The 13827-nt window shown below is 37.1% G+C and overlaps 1 protein-coding gene across 3 annotated transcripts in view; it reads right to left on the bottom strand.

Moving 5' to 3' along the window:
• Positions 1–1029: 1029 nt before the first annotated feature.
• Positions 1030–13827, bottom strand: part of ZDHHC17 (zDHHC palmitoyltransferase 17) — a 65140-nt gene continuing 52342 nt past the window's right edge. For all 3 annotated transcript variants that reach the window (XM_078376932.1, XM_078376933.1, XM_078376934.1), the window contains 6 exons: positions 12824–12886; positions 10273–10366; positions 7866–7949; positions 7378–7535; positions 4574–4668; positions 1030–4275 (listed from right to left, as the gene is read on the bottom strand). In XM_078376932.1, coding sequence (XP_078233058.1) covers positions 4137–4275; positions 4574–4668; positions 7378–7535; positions 7866–7949; positions 10273–10366; positions 12824–12886 — 633 coding nt within the window. In that variant the 3' untranslated portion in view covers positions 1030–4136. The remainder of the gene's footprint in view (positions 4276–4573; positions 4669–7377; positions 7536–7865; positions 7950–10272; positions 10367–12823; positions 12887–13827) is intronic.

The raw sequence follows: 13827 nt of genomic DNA, 5'->3' as shown, positions 1-13827 counted from the left end.
CCTGGCAAATGTGTGCTAAAGCTCTAGAATCTTCCGGAAACCTCAGCGCAAGCACAGAATAAACCGTATGGTGTGCACTCAGAGACCATGAAGAATATACTTTCATAACCATGTTAATAATAGAGACAGACCATTCTGCTTGAAAGTTAACCCAAATCATTCCATGTACATGAGGTAGTGGATTGTAATCCATAGTCACATTGAAATAAATCTGTTAGTCTTTAAGGTGCCACAATACATTTGTTTTGCATGCTGAAGCAGACTAACATGGCGATTCTGTCAGATCAGGGAGTCTGATGCCCTAACCTCTCCCTAACAGTCCTACAGAACTTTATAGACCAATAAAAGCAGCTTACTCTGCCTGTATTTTGAACCTTCCAAGATGATTCAGATGCAAATGGTCTCCATTTCTTTCTTCTCTGCAGAAAGGTGCTGAGCTTTAGAGACGAGATATTTGAATTTTCTAGACTACAAATACCACAGTTCTCCATTCTGGGAGGTCTACCTACATATACCTTACAACTCCTAAATGTGATACACCTTACAGAAAGACCTAAATTGAAGGCTTTGGGGTTTAGTTAGGCCTACTTTTGTCCAAACTCCTTGCTCTTGCCCTGGTGTTATCTGGGAACTTTCCTTCTGAACAGGAAGCCTGGGCAGATCTAAGCCTAGTTAAGCCTCAGAGTCATCCAACATAGGCCCTTCTCCCAGAAACATCACATTTAGGTGTTTGTAACGTGTGTAAGGAAGGCAGAACTCCCAGAGTGGGGAATCTAGTTCAGAAAATTATTTATTTAATATTTATTTAAAATATTTTTACCCTGCCTTTCTCAACAGGACCTGAGATGAGATGCAAAAATCTCATCCCTGATATGCTTTCTTAGTTACTGCAGATATTGAAACAAGTTTTCCTTTTTAAAGGGGGGGGCTCCTAATGCGTGGAGAAGAACTTTCTAGTGACCTTGACAACTGTGAGAAGTAGGAAGAATGAACAGAAAAACTCCAAAACACAGGACACATACTAGGATCTAGGAGACAAGAATTTATTGATTAATAACTTACAAAAATTGACAGGTTTAATTTATTTAAGGAGAGCTATTTTATTAAACATTTTACAGATTTTGTTCACAACGTAATACATCAATATCCTGACAGTAGTAAAATAATACTTGGCACAATTATAAATAAAGTAAATAAAAAAATCAAAAATTTCAGTTTAAAACAGAGATGTTCTTTATGCAGATTAACTGCTAAAAACAAAACCTTAGGAGGAATTATTAAACACTTGCCAAAAATATACAGGGTAGACAGAATTTTTTAATTTGCCTTTTCTTTATCATATCAACAAATGTTTAACTTCTTATCTATTTGAATTGGGTTCATGCAGCGAACTAAATGATGTGCTGCAAAAGGTTTGACAGATTTCTTGGTGGAAAAAACCTGCATGATTTTCTGCTTATTCAGATTTCAGAACATATACTTTAGTATTTCTGCCAACTAGTAGACTTACTCTAGGTGCCCCAAAATAAAATGTCCTTACATGTAATTTTAACTCCACTGTTCTACTGTTTCGTCACTATTTCTGTGGGGTGCAATTGTGGGTTGGATTGTGGTTTAGGTACAGGCAACTGGGATAACAGAGGTGGACTTCTTTGTGCCTAAACCCCAAAGAAATGTTATGTAGGACCTTCTACATGGGGTGATCTGGGATATGGAGGGGAGAAAATATCCAAACCTTAGGTGGAACAATCTTCTGGTAGCAGATCTTAGATCAAACGCTTTTAGTTCAACTAAAATAGGATTTTTCTTGCCACCACAGAGACATTTAAATTATAGGGTTTCTGCACAAAGATTCCATACGGTACACATTTCTGGAACAGGCACAATTAATACAAGTGAACAATATATAGATTTTTCTGGAGCCATGAAATGTATTTACTACATTGCAGAGGGCTTTGAGACTTCAGTGCTAAGCAAACGTATTGAAGTTTACTTCCGAATAAATCTACTTAGGAGTGGGCTGTTAATGTAAATAAGAAATTGAAGGTCCTGCCCAAACATTTTCAGCTTTCAAATTAAAGTGACAAGTAACTGTGTAAGAATAATATATTGTTATATTTTCATACTGTATCTGCCTAAATCACACAGACATTTTTGCCATCCCTGCACCCACCCACCTTCACTTTCTTTGCTTTGAACATCTATGTCAATGATACAGTTGCATTTATTCCAGTAATAAACATTCAAGTTATGCTAATGTCACACTCCTGTAAATCTTGATATCTGGTACTTGCAAACTATGCACACCTAGCATTCAAAGAAAGAGCTAGAGGGGGAAAATGTCTACTTGCAAATACTGAACATCAACTATTTACAGTCTCACTGCTCCTTTTACTAAGGCAAGGGGCGGGAATACCACTAGATTGCTTTAATACCTGTAATCTGCATTTTACAGGAAATGCTAGTTTTGCCAAGCATTAAACATGCAGTGAAGTTGCAGGTATAGTGTCTATTAACAGCGATATTGATAATTAATAAAAAGCCCATTAGATATTGTCCTACATTTTTGGTTGGATAAAATGAAATGAGCAGCTTTTAAATATACTAACACACACGCACGCGCGCGCACACACACACGCCTCATCACAAAGAGAAACTATTTGATAAATTATCTATATACAGATAAAACATTCTTTACACTGGTCTCTACTGTCTGTATTAAAGTTCCCTTCCCCAAATCCCCCTCACAGGATTCTCGAACCACAATGTTGCTACAGCACGTAAAACAGAACTAAACAGATTTCAAGTCTCTCTGTAAACAATAATTAAGGAAGCAGTGAAAAATTCACAAGGACTGTATAAAAAATGCCATAACAGAAAATCAGTGCATCACATTCAACAACAAAAAAAGCTCTTCTGGAATGAGACTTCATACCACTTTTTACCTTCCACCTATATCTGGGTTTGCTAACTTTAGACAAAAAAAAGTTAAGAATTTTCCCCCAACTTATGGCCATACCATTTTTTTAAAATAGAAGTCCAGTTACATTTGTCACTTTCATGTCCTACAAAGAAATTATAATCAGCATGAATTCCATCATTCTATATTATGTTTCAATGAGTTTTTACTCATTCAACAGCTGAATCGGATTCAGTTACAATCCTTTCTTCCTACTATTGAGCATCTGCCAGTTCATTCTTTGGTTCCACATATGTGACTTTCTTACTAATGTTTTCCAACTTTCCATTGACTGCAGAAGTTGTCATACTCAATGGTTCCTTCTATTTAGGTACCAGCATTTCACTGGCTGCCTTATATTAGCATTTTACTTTGTAGACTGCTATGCAATCATGTTATTTTGTGGTCTAATTTTAAGAAGTATCATCATGCACTTAAGTGGGGTTCTATATTGGGGTTGAAGAACTGAATTTCCTTTGTGCAATGCTTTTCCTCCTGCCCCAAATGTACATCTCCACATAAGTCTGGTAACAAATAACAATTAGAAATAACAAAGCCCTAAGAGCAGACAGCGATTGAATTTAGGTAAGTTTTATGACCAAAGTCCTTCTGTGCCCTCCTTCAGCAACGGCAAATCACACTTATGGTGAATCCCATATAAAACAACGTGATTCTTCACAGTATTAAGTGCACATTTTTGAATGCACCTAATACTATACCAAATCTATACAAAATTTCCATTACAGTAAATATAATACAGTGATCCCAAAGTCTTACTGCTTCGTAATATTTACCTTTAATTCTTAGGAAGCTGTTCAAATGATGAAATAAATACTGAAAGTTCAGTACAACATGACATTAGTATAGTTGGCCTTTTCTTTAAACAATCACATGCTCCATTGTGAAAGCAGTTAAAGGAAACAAAATGATGTATGTCTTCGTGAACAATTCCCAAGGTAAGAACAGTTAAAATCCCTTTTTCATCTTCCTTCTCGTTATCAGGATTGGCAGTTTATTCTGTCCTTTTTTCCAACATCTGTTAATAAAACTGATGTAGAGAAGGTACCATATGATTCGCTGTTAGCTCTATTCATAGCATGCTACCGTTCAAGGGATTTGAGAGACAAATTTTCAGGCACCACTCAGATATGATATGCTCACAGCTTGGAGGTGGGTGTTACACTAGCTGGTAACCTGTCCCGGATGTTTGGTCATACTCTATTGTATACTGCCTTGTCCAGTCCACAATAGCAGGACGAAAAAGACCACAGCATCTGAATTCAAAGAAGTCTATAATATTTCTTATACATCCATGGCTGAAACACAAGAACAAAAGCAAACAGTTACAGAAATACCTCGTATTACAATTTGGCAAGTACAAAAACACCAGGATGCATTAATTTAGGGCTGCATGCTCCACACTACTATAATAGAAGATGGGGTGCCCTTTCCCTGCAAGTTTTTTCTTAAACAAAACCATATGAGGAGATTTGTATATTTTTGAGAGACAAGGCAAACCATAAACATTGATCAGTTTTATACCGCTCTTATTTCATGTACCTGGCCATCTGCATCAACACATATTTTCAAATGTTTATTCCTACATATACGTACTTAAAAGGGCTCTCAATAGATGTTGTTGTAACTTTAAAGTGCTTATATCGTCTTGCATTCATCCTTTCATTTGTAGTAATACCTAAACAAGAAATCTGTGGGAGATGGAGAAAATCAGGCAACTATTTAGAATTTTGCAGTTATCACATATAAACCTTCTAAAGATAATGTTTCAAATATTTATTTTTCTGCTTTAGGGATGCATTTTCAGAAACAAGTTAAACAATTATGGGAAACACATTGGTAAAAATGATTTTCCCCCTGTGCTGCATGCTAACAAACATTGCTGTGGAAACAGAGAACTCTCAAATTCAGTGAAGTGACACTGATGGCTGCTCTGAGTAAAAAAGATGAGAAATCCTAGTCAATGGCACATTCAAGATTTACTTTTTTCAAACACACACACAGTTAACTATGATCCTGAGAAGAGATTGTTTTTATGATAATCCTTGAAAAAACAAGTTGCTTCTTGTAACATTTTTTCTCTGAGTCCTTTATGCATCCACACCAATGGCTCTGTGCCTGTGCACAGCCATTCCTTTCAGGACCTTCTAGAATAAGACCTCTGATTGGCCCCACCCTATCTATAGTGCATGCATTGGAAGCATCTTTGCCTTAACTCTGCATGGACATCAGTTAACCGCAAGCAGCAAAGAGAGGAGAAGGAAAGGTCATGTGAAAGGAAGCATACAAATGGAAATTAAAAACATACAAACAAGAAGCAACCTGTTTTAGTTCATCCTTTCTATGAACTCACTATTGGGTGAAGACTAACAAGCTTATTCCTAAAAGGCAGGCAGGTAGGCACCTGCACTTACTGGAGAACATGCAGAGAACTGTCCTTCCAAAGAAAGTATCCCTCTGAGACCAGATATCCAGATGGTAGTACTGGATAAAAATGGGTGGCCAATACCAGATTACAGTTCTGCTAAAGATACCCCTCTTAAAAATGCAAGGGAAGTGGCTACAGTTCTGACAAGAATGACTTCTAGTAGTGTTTGGCAGCGGTATCTTGGCCAGTTAGTAAGCCAATGTAATCATTTTCATGACCCATCTGGCAAATTTTTGAGAAGAAATCACCTGTCTGTCCTTTCTTAGATTCAGAATATGCTATGGAGACTTATGGAGACTGTCTGTATTCTGGACTTAAAATGCTAACACTCTCCTCATGTCTAGCATGAGAAGAGCTCTTTCTATTGGTGTCAAGGTAGATGGGAAGAAAGAATATCAGGAGCATAATGCCCTCCCCCATATGGAAAGTGGAAAGAACCTTAGACAAAAAAGGTTACACTCAGGCTTAAGTGTAACAATATCCAGATACCAACAGTGATAAGGCTGGGCAGTCCTAAGGGCACCAATGTTTCCTGCTCAATACGCTAGAGAAATGACTGCCAGGAATAAAGCTCCATAGACACACTGCCAAAGACTCAAATGGAGGTTTTGCAAGTTGGGCAACAACCAAAGGTCTGCAGGATTGTAGCGGTGGGGATAAAGCAGGAAACTCAGCTATATCCCATATAAAACTTTTAAGCTATGGATTTTTAAATATGAAAATAGAAGCCTGTGAGCTGGAACCAAGGCTTATAAAGCTGCCAGGTAAACATTTATAAAGGAATAGGATAAACCATTCAACAGCACAAGTAGAAACTAAAGTATCAATAACATTTTTTTCTGAATTAAACATTTGATCTTTTGCAACCTTGCAAAAAGCTCTCTGTTCCTTCTTTTGAATTGTATTTATTTATTTTAAATATTTTCATCTTAAAAAGAATGCAAGGCCGCTATACATCCTGCTCAGTGGATCAGCAAGACAGTTTGTCTCTCCTGGAACATGCAGTGCAGCAGGGAAGATCGTGTGATGTTCCAGAGGCTCAGTGAGGTCAAAAAATTTCTTCAACCTTGTGCCATCTTGCTTATGTACTATACTGTGGTGTTGTAGGTGATGAACAGTCAGTCAGAAGTGGATGAAGACCTTTGTAGGCTTTGAACACCACAAGGTGTGCCTTAATGAGAGCACTGCTGGGACCAAACCATCAGCATGCGTAGGCATTTATCTTTTGGTTGGTACAGCAAGTTGACTTTCACTTTGCATCTCATTCTCTGATACAGAGCCTTGAGCTGATTCATAGAGAGCACATTGATGCCCAAAAGCTAAATAAAAAAAATGTAATAACAGTAATGGTCCTTCTCTGCTTTGAAGATCTGAGAGCAGCTCTATTAGTGTGGCTTCTGTGAAACAGAACTGATGGAAACATTCACTGGAATATGTGCAGTAAATGGCAGGGTAGGACCCCAAATCCATGCTCAGTCTAGAATGTCCAGGTATGAATTAATTAGTATGAATTCATGAAGACCATGAAGAAGAACAGTGACTCCAAAAATACTAGTGCTATTGCAGATGACTGTCTTGAGTTTTTGCACACTAGGATCTGTTCTGGATAAAGCCTTTACTGACTATAAAAACATGACTGTGTTTCAGAAATACAGAGTTCACCAAGAGAGCAGGTGCATCCAATAGTAATTCAGCTCTGAGTCTCTTATTCTCCTGTATTTCTGTCACAATGAGTTATTATGTCAAAAGATCTGTATAATCAAACCAACCAAATTCCACAGCACTGCCTTCAAATGCAATGCCACTCACAAACTAAGGAAATAAGTTTATTTCAAGCTAATCTTGGCACTAAAGGGAAAAACAGCCTGAGGCAGCAATACATACTGATATGCATTCTTATGTTCTATATCAGGAACATTACAAAAGTGCAATAGAAAAATCATTGTTGTGAGCATATAAACAGCTTTCCTACCTGATACATCTGGCACATTAGAAGCACAGCCACCCACATGAAGTGAAACACACTATTCAGAAACATCCAGAACATCCAAGGTGAACATGTGGCTATCTGTGTAATATATGTCCAAAAACCATCTGTAGCGTAACTAGTATGACAGTGGATTCCCCAGTCTGAAATAGTGACAAAGAATATTATTACACAATAGGATTAGAAAATATTATCTAAACATCTTAGTGTTCCCTTTCCAGTATAATGTTAAAAACTATATAGTTTATTTATCCTTAAATTGATCCACTACAAGAGCTTAATGGTGTACTGCAATATAGAACAATCAGAAATGCTTCAATATGAAAGTGCTGTTTATTACAAGAATCCAACTATGCAATATACTCTGTTCACTGGAAACACACACACTAATAAAACATTAAATACATACAGACCACAGACATGCTAGGAGTTAAATTGGGCATTTAGAAAATGTTTCTGAAAACTATACTCACAAGAGATACATCCATAAATCATCCAGCAAATCATAAAGAGTAAAAAGAATAAATATCCCATGAAATAACGATGATTGCCTGCTCCTAAGAAGAAAGAATAGACATAAAGATCTTTATTTTTAACAAGATAGCAAAGAGGGTGCTCCCAGCAATATATCAACAGTTTCTCTGCCTTATTACTAAGAGAGCTTTGTTTCAGTTAGACAGCAGTTTGTTGCATGCTTTACAAATCCAGTGCCATATACAAAAAGTTCTCTTGTGGGGAAAGATCTATTTAAGAAGTAACAAATGTATAGGTAAAATGAGGATATAAGCATATATTACAAGCCAGACCAACTGTCCAGTGACCTTCTCTCCAAAATGAAACTAGTTTCCTTTACACTTAAGTGAGATTATAGTTGAGAGGCCAATACAGCACAAAGTACAGTGGTGCCTCGCTTACTGACGTTAATCTGTTCCGGAAAAAACGTTGCTAAGCGATTTAATCGCAAAGCGATATTAAAAAGCCCATAGAAACGCATTAAAACGTGATTAATGCATTCCTATGGGCTAAAAAGTAACCTTTAAGCGAAGATCCTCCATAGGGGCGGCCATTTTCGGTGCCTCTAAAGCGAGGAAACACAGCGGGCGGCCATTTTGTTTTCCCGGTGGCCATTTTGAAACCGCCGATCAGCTGTTTAAAAAGGGTCACTTTGCCATGATCGCTTCCCCGCGATCATCGCAAAGCGAAAAAAAACCATAGGGACCGTTGCAAAGTGATCGCTTTTGCGATCGCAAAAACTCCATCGCTAAACGATTTCTTCGCTCAACGGAGCGATCGCTAAGCGAGGCACCACTGTATCTGGTTTTAAAACTCTCAGACACAACGCCCAAGTATAGAATACATTCAGATGGTAGCAACACACCATTCCACTCAATATGCTCCAGCTAATGCAGGGGTGGGCAATTAATTTCTATAGGGGGGCCACATGAAAAATCTGAACTGTGTTCGGGGGCTGAACCAACTTTTCTTTAAAATAAAATGAAACAGTGATGTTATGATTGTTTTTATTTTAAACTTGTTAATCTTCACAAATGCTAAAGAGGTTTTTTGCGGTATGTTAAAGATAAGCAACTGATCAACTTTAGACAAAAAGCTATAAATGGTTTTGATGTTCAGGACTGTCCGTGGGCCGGACAGGAGCGGCTTGTGGGCCGTACGTGGCTCTCGGGCCGCATTTTGCCCAGGTCTGAGCTAGTGGGAAAGTGGAAACAATTTTTGGATGTTGACCTCTCCCTTCTTGAAGAGACCCCACACTGTACTAGTAGTCCTCTAACATTCTAAATGTTGCAGGGCATAACGGGGACAGAGGATCAACAAAGAATGTTTCTTTTCATTCTGCCACTGGAAATATGCAGAGGCCTTCCAAGAGCTAAGGAAACTCTGTTTTTTAAAAGGAGACTCTATTTTAAGTTGCATAGCTGCTACAATTTATGATTATAACCCCATGCTACCAAACATTCATGAGGAATTCCCTTCCCCCTCCAATGACACCAGGCAGTTTAATAGGATGTTACAATATGCAACTGAATTTTAAGTAAAGTTGTCAGCAGAAGAAATTTTCATAGTTATTGAGGTTCTTGGTTCAAAGTGATCAAGATGCCTCACTCCATGTTATTATTGTGTTATATTTTACATTTAAAGAAAAAGGCACTTTTCGTCCTGTTTAAAAGAGAATACAGTATGTCTGTAATTAAGAATATGGATGTCAATGAATTATCCCTACTACTAATACAAACATGTTCTCTTCCAAGTTTTTCTCAATTGTTGCAGTAGTGAGTGTTGCTGACAAGGTACAATATATATACATACTGCTGCATTCATATAGAGCCGTGCCCCACTGGACGATTACCCCGCTCTATGATGAATCCGCTTAACGTTGAAGTTTTTGCAATCGCAAAACGATGGCTTAAATTGGGTTTTTTTGTTTCATGATGATCGGTTCCCTGCTTCGGGAACTGATTTTTGCTTTACGACCATCTGCAAACAGCTAATCACCAGGTTTCAAAATGGCCACCGGCTGAAGAAAATGGCTCCCCACTGTTTTTAGGACGGATTTTTCACTATACAGGGAGCAGAAAATGGCCACCCTATGGAGGATCTTCGCTGGACGAGCAGTATTCAGCCCACTGGAACGCACTGAACGGTTTTCAATGCATTTCAATGGGGGTTTTTATTTCGTTTGATGACGTTTTCGCTCTACAGCGATTTTGCTGGAACGAATTAACGTCGTCAAGCGAGGCACCACTGTACTATCATGCATTAGCTCACAATGACAAAGTATGCATTATCGTGAATGTAAAACCCCACAGACTGAGAATGATAGATGTACAGTTTTGAACTTTTGTATTCCCATTCACTACTTACCTACGCAGTTTCCAACCCAGGGACAGTGGTGATCAAACTTGGCTATACAGCGATTGCATACACCACAATGCTTGGACCTCACTGGTTTCCGTATCTATTTGACAGAGTTTAATATGCACACAAAATAATAAAGCTTTACAAATGAAAGAAGAACATGTGATGGGGTTCTGAACACATTGCTGGTATCAGCACTGCTTCTAGTTCTGGATGCAATACCATCAAGACTTTTGGGATTAACTCTTCACATACTTAGCCCAACACACAATGTATAACCTAGTAAAAAGATACCTCCCTTACATTAAATTTCCTTTCAATGAAAGCTTTGTATTTGTTACAGACATCAGAGAATTAAAAATATTATGTAACTGAATTATTTCACTTGCAATGGCTACATGGTCTGAACAGCACAATTAAAGTCAAACACAGGAAAATTATCTTAATTATGAATTGAAATTTCCCCCACTGTTCTCTCATTTTATTGGCAACCCTGAAACAAAAATACTTTAATTCAGAGATGGAAATGAATGGATTTTTATTCATATGGAAAAACTAACAAGAGCTTATGAGCATAATAGCCATTTGAGGATTTTTATTATTTGTCATTTTTCAAAGACCAACTGATATCTCACGAGCAGCTACATAATGATTTGAACACTATTTGGAAAACACTAACAACATAACTCTAGTACAGTGTAAATCAAAATATGTCATCAAAACAAAGGTCAGAGAAAAGCACCTTTCTCTTACAGATGGCACATGCAATATTCAACTTTTAATGTTTTAGAATAGTCTACAAAGAAAAACGTTTGTCTGAAATTTCACCAAACTCTGCTAGCACACTGATTTAATCCACTAAGATTAGACTGGATTTATTTATACACAATGGCTGAAATTCTGTTGCTCAGCATAGGAAGTCACACTAGAGTACACTCACTGAATCAATGGAACTTACAGAGGAGTTCACTCAACAAATTCCCACTGATTCAATGGGCCTACTGTAGTGTAACTCTACGCTGGTCAATGACCGTAATAAAGACTTTTTGTAGTAGTAGTGTAACTTACTATACTAAGCAGAAGGATTTCAGCCAAATATTTTAACTAGATTACAATATTTAAAAATTTTAAAAATGAATTGCAAAATTCATCAAAAATATCTAATTTGTTGATTTCTATTTACCAGAAGCTTTGCCCCTGATTAATATGAATCAATGAATTTTTAGCAATTTTCAATTTACTGACTTGTTGGGCTAGTCTGCACATTTAAGAATTTTGTGTAGGATACCTACACAGAACATTCAGAAGTAGGTGCATAGTCCTACTGTAATTATTTCTATCACTAAAAAATTATTTGATACCAAATATGAATCATGTGGAGAATTATGGAATGAAATGATTTGTGGAATATGAAGTCTTAACATGAGAAATAATAAAACTGGAGGTTATACGTAGGAATGATATTTAGAAAATTATTAGGAGGGAAGAATGATGACTCTGTTTATACACTTTAATTTTAAAAAGCACTCTGCAATTTAAAGGCAGCCTTCAGACCATCTAATTCATTTTTTAAAATTCTTAAATGTGCAGACTGGGTAGTTGGGATGTAACAAATTTGGTATGGGAAATATAAAAGCAATATAAAATATATCTTCACTGGATCATCATCCATCACTTAACACTAGCATGTATGTGCAGCATTCTCTATTAGGTCTATGGTTCATGTTATATTATGTAATGGTTCATGTTTGTTATGTAATGGAATGATTCATGCATATTAATACTGCTGAGAGGTGGAGCCAAGAGAGATACTATAAGAGGCAAAGGCAGAGAGTCAAGGAGAAGATTGAGTCAGTAGAGAAATGTAAGAGTCAGGCAGTAGAGAAAAGTCAGAGAAAGTAATAGAGTGTGTAGTCTGGGAAATTCTGAGGTGTGATTAGCTACTGAAGACATCTATGAATCAATCTCTGTAATCAATAAACCAAAGTTTTATTTAAAAGAACTTGAAAAGTGGACCTGAATCTTTCTGAGGTAATGGTGATTTAGGGATCACCTGGTGGCAGCAGTGTTAAAGAGGAGAGTGTTTGCCTTCGTGTGCTCTGAGGCTTGAAGGTCAAGCAAAAGGGGCACAAGGGTGAATGCCACAGTATGATTAACCATAAATTAATGTGGAGAAAATAGACCTTCTTATCTTTCTCTTTTTAAAGTTTTGGAAATGTTAGATATTAGAATTTCTACAGTAACTGAATAATACCATTATGATACCACTGAGATAATTTAATTCATACCTCTCAAATTTTGCTGAATTTGTTTCTCCAACATGTAACTAGAAAACAAGAGTTCTAACTACACTATGATGAAAACCCAGATGAGGACTTCTAATATTTTGAATTCTCCAGGATCAACAGCAATGTGCTTAAATAATCTCTTGGTATTCTTAGAAACCCACCCATATTCATACCTACCAATAGAAGCTTACAGAATACACTTTTCCTGAAAGTAGACCTAATATTAAAATATATAGTTCAATTACAAATAATTTTTAAAAGCATATTACCAAACAGGTACTGCAGAATATACTGAGGTCCAAACTTCCTGTCTCTGCAAGCTCCACTATTGTCTGCAGAGAAGAAAAAAAAAAAAAAAACACCAGCTGATATAGGATTTCCATTTAAAAAAATGTAATTTTAACAGATCCAGTAAAGCCAACATAAACAAACAGTCCTTTTGAATAGTGGCACCACCACTAAGAAACCCCTTCCACAGGAAGGAAGGCCAGCTCCCTTGCTAAATATTTTAAAACTTCTCCAATGTAATTGCCTGCCTGCCTCATTTCTAACTGGCTGTGTTAATTAAGTTGTAATTAAGACTGTTGTCTTAAGTTGTTACTGATGCTGAAATGAGTTTTACTCAACTACCATGAGAATAAGTTACTCAGCTGTAACTGTTGTTCTCTGAGTGGACATCTGTGAATTTTCTGTGCCTGCACTGAAGTCAATAGAATGTTCCAGAGTTCACACTTGAAAGCGAAAAGCTTTCCCCCCTATCAGCTTGTGTGCATGCTCCAAGCCACTAACGACTTTCCCTCTGTCTCTTTCCAGCCCCAGTCAAAACCAGAGGAGTAGAAAACAGAGAGGAGGACAGGTGGGCTGTATGAATTCATAGATGACCACTCAAAGAACCACTGTTACAGGTAAGCAATGTCTTATTCATGGTCTCCGTGAATCACACAACTGGGTGACTTAGCTCAGTTTTTGGAGGCAGATTAACACGCTGGACAGGAAAATCACTGTAGAAGATAACACTGCTAGGTTGAAGGAAGAATAACAAAATCAGAGAATAATTTCTTTGTTCATATATTTAGCTTGCAGTGTTTCATGAAAATAGGAGGCTGCGACTAAGTAGCTGCAACTTTATAAGTGTTCTGAATCTGAACACCATTAAAATGATGTTGAAGTACTCAAAGCTCTAGTTAAAGTAGACATGTGTCTAGATGGGCAGGGTATAAATTTAATTAATAAATAAAATAAAATAAATGACCCTTGATTATTGAGAATAAAG

This window comes from Pogona vitticeps, chromosome 5, assembly GCF_051106095.1.
Source record: "Pogona vitticeps strain Pit_001003342236 chromosome 5, PviZW2.1, whole genome shotgun sequence".
Taxonomy (NCBI): domain Eukaryota; kingdom Metazoa; phylum Chordata; class Lepidosauria; order Squamata; family Agamidae; genus Pogona; species Pogona vitticeps.
This window is presented reverse-complemented; position numbering and strand designations above follow the sequence as displayed.